Source organism: Nematolebias whitei, chromosome 6 (assembly GCF_014905685.2).
Source record: "Nematolebias whitei isolate Nwh7 chromosome 6, NemWhi1, whole genome shotgun sequence".
Taxonomy (NCBI): Eukaryota; Metazoa; Chordata; class Actinopteri; order Cyprinodontiformes; family Rivulidae; genus Nematolebias; species Nematolebias whitei.
The window spans coordinates 1,741,636-1,747,615 of NC_056503.1; the positions used below are offsets into that span (position 1 = coordinate 1,741,636).

At 42.6% G+C, this 5,980-nt stretch overlaps 1 protein-coding gene across 1 annotated transcript in view; it reads right to left on the bottom strand.

The window, feature by feature from the left end:
* The window catches only part of LOC119411063 (A disintegrin and metalloproteinase with thrombospondin motifs 8-like), a 64,097-nt gene that overhangs the window by 11,816 nt on the left and 46,301 nt on the right, over positions 1-5,980 (bottom strand). Inside the window, exon 6 of the mRNA XM_037677985.1 lies at positions 3,966-4,152. Within this exon, the coding sequence (XP_037533913.1) occupies positions 3,966-4,152 (187 nt within the window). The remainder of the gene's footprint in view (positions 1-3,965; positions 4,153-5,980) is intronic.

Consider the following 5,980-nt stretch of genomic DNA (forward strand, 5'->3'; position numbering starts at 1 on the left):
AATGTCCAGAGGACCAGATTGAACTTTTTTGGATTAGTCTGCATTTGTTTTTCTATCACTATCAAGATTAAATTATTATGCATGTATCTGATTGTACTTATTTCGTCCTTCAAAATACAGAACTTGAGAACAATAAACACAAACTGTGAAGAAAAGAATTGAAAGAACTGAAAAAAACATGGATGCATGTCTTCAAGTTGGTAAAAATCGGAGACAAACCAGAAGGTTGTAGGACATATTTTTGTGGACCGATGAACTCAACATAAAAACAAAAGAAAAGGGTTCTGGAGAACCCGCTTGCCCAGATGAGATGCATGCTGTGGGGTACGTCATGGATCCGTAGGGAGTGTGACAGTTGATGTGCTTCTCAGTCCTGTCTCAGGAGGACGTTGAAGACGTTTACATACTTGGATTTATGATAGCAGGGACTAGGGCTGCAACTAACGATTATTTCAATAATCGGTTCATCGGCCGATTATTTCTTCGATTAATCGATGAATCGGCAAAAAAAATAATACAAATGTTTTAATTTCCACCCTTTTATTCCAAAATTGAACATTTGACTGACATAGCAATTCACACAAAAAACAGGTTGGTACATGACTATTCTGTTAGTAAAATCCATCCATCCATCCATCCATTATCTTTACCTGCTTATTCCATTTTGGGTCATGGGGGTTGCTGGTGCCCATGTCCAGCAATCACTGTGCGAGGGGCGGGGTACACCCTGGACGGGTCGCAAGTCCATCACAGGGCCACATAGAGACAAACGAGACAAACAACAATTCACTCTCTCATTCACACCTAGGGACAATTTAGAGTTACCAATCAGCCTAACATGCATGTTTTTGGTCTGTGGGAGGAAACCGGAGCACCCGGAGAAAACCACGCATGCACGGAGAGAACATGCAAACTCCACCCAGACAGGCCCCTGGACCGGGGTTTGAACCAAGGACCTGCTCGCTGAGAGGCAGCAGCTCTACCAGTTGCGCCACCGTGCTGCTGTTAGTAAAATATTGAATAATAAAAAAATAAGTTAGTCATATAGCTTAAAAAAACAAATGTACACAAAAATATATAGAAATGTATCTTTATACCTGCAAAATATGTAGCTACTTTGTAAAATGTGTTCTTGAGGGAAAAGTGTAACCTGGATTAAAAGTGTGGATTATTGTAACTTGGATTAAAAGTGTGGATCATTGTAGTGAAGCCTTCATCTTCAACCATTGACAGAGACCTCATGTCAGTGATGATCATGTTCAGGATGCTTTCAGTGAAGACAGCTGCTGCTGGGGTGTCCAGGATGTCTGTCCATCATGAAGGATGTTGTAGTTTGTTGTTGTTTTCTGGAATGAGAGAGTAAATATGTTTTATATCATAATTTACAGCAACTCAAGAAACGCCTTGTTTCACTTAAAGTGTTCGGTTCAGGCAAAAGTAGCTAAAAGAACAATTAAACTCACACACACACACACACACACATAAAATACTTAATTACACACAATTGGGTAGATGTAATAAATTACTTTAATTCCTGTTTAAATGCAATTCATCGTGCCATACATGCAGTGTCTTCAGCCTTTGCCAGCAAATTAAAAGTTGAAAATCATTAAATTATCTTTTGTTAGATTTATTTATAAATCACATTTAAACACTTGTACCAATTAAATTAAATAAAAAGTAACACACACGTTCTCTATCACCGTCATTAATCAGAAAACAAACAAACAAACAGCATCTTCATCTCCAGAGAGACTGACGTTACGTTTTCTCTCTTGGAAACAGAACAAAGTGTTAAATTGTAGAGACTCACCTGCAACACGAGTTGGGAGTGAGACGAGTTGTATCTGCTGCAGCTCCTTCCTCCTCCTCGTGATTCCGACATGTTTACGTTTATCTCCGTGGTTCTCCCGTGTCGTGTCGTCGATTTTCAAAGCGGCATGCTTCTCATTTTTTATCTTTGTGAAGAGCTCCCACACTTTGGAGGACTTGGGCCGAACAGTTTTTGCTGCGTCGGTCATTTGTAAAATTTACTTATTTTGCTTTGAAAACACTCTGCTTTTCTTCCTCTGCCCCCCTCCAACTTGCGCTGCAGAGTTTTGTTTTTTTTCCAAACTTTATTCAGTCAGTCAGCATTGACAATGAACTGCCTGTGAACAAAACGAAACGGCTCCGCAGCACCGTGAAAGACACATAATCGCGTGACACAACGAATCGATAATGAAATTTGTTGCCAACGCTTTTAATCATCGATTTTTATCAATTTTTATCGATTTTATCGATTCGTTGTTGCAGCCCTCGCAGGGACTCTGCTTTTTGGCATCGGCGGGGCTCTGTTTTTATCGACTATTGAAGAAGACATAGGCAGCAGTTTCGGGCATGACAAAGCTTTCGAGTCAGTACGAAGGTTTGGTTCGTACTGTGAGTACTCTAAATCAGCTGATTTACGAGCTAAACCGTAAGGTGGAGGCGATTTATGAGAATCGCAGGCCACCTGCGGCTTCTGGGACTCATCATCATGGTGGGATCAACCTTGAAGGAGACTCATAACATGGATCAGTGGAATGGATTCCCATAATCAGGCCATTTTGAACCAGAATGTCCAGAATGACTCAAGGCTGTTGAAAACAATTTGTCTGCCTGAAGAAAATCAATAAACAAAGCTTATCTGAATCTGACTCCCCGTTGGCCTCGAAGACGAGCCGACTATCAAATTTCTCCTGGGTCACGGGTAACCAGGGATAAAAGCTTCATCTATCTCCCCCTCCCCGAGAACTTTCTGTGCAAGCTTATCAGAACTGCCGGCTGAAACAACATCATCAGAACTGTGGCCGATCTGAAAAAAGCTAATGGACAAATCTCAACACCTCGACGTCAAATGCAATCATGTTTTTAATTGTGCTTGCTGGTAGAGTTTTTTTGATGTCTCAAATCGTGTCCTAATAGGACAAGATGTGAAAGATCTTTTATTGTAATACCACTATCTATCCTCATGGTTCTTCCCCTTTTTCCTATCTAAGAATATTATTCTGAATAAGGATAAGAAAGACCGCGGTTAAAGCAGCAGCTTCGTGCACTACATCCATGTTCTGGACGACTGTACGTACATGTTCTCGTTATATCTCAGTGCAATGAAAATAAAACTTATTCTGATTTCTGATTGTTATCTTATCAGCTGCCACCGAAAGGCAAAACTATTATGTTTTTGTGTGTTTAATACAAAGTGTTGTGCTCCTAATTAGTGATAAGAGTTGAAGTCTGAAGAGTTCCTAGAATTCAATGTTAAATCAGTTTGTAACGTTACTGTAGAATATTTTATTGAATTGTTAGTTGCATCTCAATGAACAGTAAACCATTTAAGTAAAATACATCATTCACTGTTTGATAGTCTTTAATGTGCATCTACAAGTGTTTAATTTGTAATTCAAGATGACTGCTACAGTCAATTTAGGCAACACAAATAGAACTTTTATTCATTATACACCCATAACATTGTTTTCCAGGTTTGACCAAAACAGCCACAACTCAGTCATTTGTTAAAATAAGAACTTTGTAATAGAAAGTGACGAGTGATAGGCATTCTTACAAGCTATGGTGGGACTTCACTTGTAATGCTAAAGTTCATGCTCAATAATCCAGGTGAAAATCCAACAACTTTCAGTCAGGTCATCTGGACAGTTTCTTTTTTGCTGAGACGTTTCATCCTTCATCCAAAGGATTTGTACTTTAATTGTAATAGTTAATAAAAACTTTGAACTTTGCTTTATGCTTCAAGAAGAAGAAAAAAAGCAAAGATTTACATGCAAACTTTCGAGCAGAAAATAAAAGACTTTATTGTTTATTATACTCAAAACCAGACGAGAAAAAAGCAAAACTACCCTACAAGAATTCACATGGCCCTTCTGTCCTGAACATATTTTTTCTCCCTGCTCCTCAAGTTAAACCCCTCCTGTGCTAATATTCACCTTCACTGTTGTTGCACGGCTGGATGTTGCAGGACTGGTACCGAACCCTCTGTCCCTCACAGTACTTCCCTCCGTTCTGAGGCACTGGCTCGGTACATTCCCTGTAAGAGAACTCCACCCCACCACCACATGTCCTGGAACACTGCTGCCATGGTCCCCACAAGCTCCAGCCACCGTCCACAACCATCTGCGGTAACACAGAGAAAAACAAGAAGCAGTCAAGGCAGCTGGTTGGAACTCAGAGCCAAAGGAGAACTCAGCTGTGCAGCCTAAAACCACAGTCTGAGCATTTGGGTATGAGGCCCACAAGCGTGTTGGTGTGCAGACACTCAAAGCTAAATTTGTGTTGAAGTGCGGCATGTGCCTCCGGTCTGCCTCTTCCCACGCTCCTACCACATGTGTCACTCACTGCGTGTGGAAGCTGCCATGCTGGAAGTTTTAACGTCAAAACTGAATGTGTTTTTGTTTGCTGCTCTGGCTTTCTTTTTCAGAAATGTTATGAGTTTGGACCAGCAAACATAAAAAATACGGACACATCTGGATCCATACCACAGATTTCATGTACCACATGTGATGTGAATGATAATAAAACCTACTTGAACTTGATGATGTGTGTGTACGTATACCCATGTGGAAGATGATCTAGAAATAAAAATGTTAAAAGGCAACATAAAGCAACTGCTTGTACATATATGATATATAATAGTACATATAGAGTGGCTTGGAAAATTATTTATGTCTCTTGAACTTTTCCCTAATTTGCCATGTTGCAATAATACTATAGTCATGTTAAAATAATATGTAAAATATGCATTTTGAAGCTGTGCAGTTGATCAACAAGTGTAATATTGATCTTTATTCAAATACATTGTCATGTTCGGCCGTCAGGTGTGTTCGAACCCACGTGCTGGAGGATGACGAGGACGCTTGAGGAATAATAAAAAATATTTATTAAACAAAACAAAATCAAAACGCTGACAGGGCAGCTACTCACAGACTAATCGGACAGACGGAACGGAAGGCTGAACACAGCACCATAGAAGGACAATTCCGAGACAAAGACAAGACACCAGTGAACTGAATATATACACACTGATAAGGACAATGACAGACACCTGTGGTGATTAACATTAGACACAGGTGAGACAGGGGCTGAACACAAGGAGGGAAAACACAGAGAGCTGAATCAGGAAACAAACAGAGACAGGACAAAACCCCACAGACCCTACAGTACCCCCCCCACTCAAGGGATGGCTCCTGACACCCCAAGGACATGTGACATCCAGCTTTGGTGGGAGGCAGGCCAAAAGAGGCCAAGTAGACACAAGACCAAAAGAACAAAAAAAACGACAGGAAAACCTGGGAAACACAAGACACAAAAACCCAAGACCCCAACTCAGGGTCAAGGTGGAGGGTCAGGAGATCGTCCCAGGCAGGTCTAATGTTCAGGCGGTCGGTCCAGTGATCATCCACAACGAGGCAGGGGATCAGGAGGGCGGCCAGGAAACCATCCACCTTCAGGCCAGAACTCTGGCGCGCAGCCAGGGGACCATCTATCTCGGGGTAGTACAGGCATCCATCTATGCCCTCCTGGACTCAAGCAGGCGAGGACCTCTTCAGGCAGATCAGGGGGTGGACCAGGAGTGAGGACCTCTGAAGATGGGCCAGGGATGAAGATCTCTGAAGACTGACCAGGGACAAAGACCTCTGCAGATGGGCCAGTGACGAACACCTCTGAAGATGGGCCAGGGATGAAGACCTCTGAAGATGGGCCAGGGACGAAGACCTCTGCAGACGGGCCAGGATCTTCTGCGGTCGGGCCGGAGCGAAAACCTCAGGCAGGCCGGGATCTTCTGTGGTCAGGCCCGGAGCAAAAACCTCAGGTGAGCCGGGATCTTCTGCAGTCTGGCCCGGAGCAAAAACCTCAGGCGAGCCAGGAGTGAGGACCTCAGCCGATGAGCCAGGAGAGAGGACCTCAGCCGACGAGCCAGGAGCGAGGACCTCAGCCGACGAGC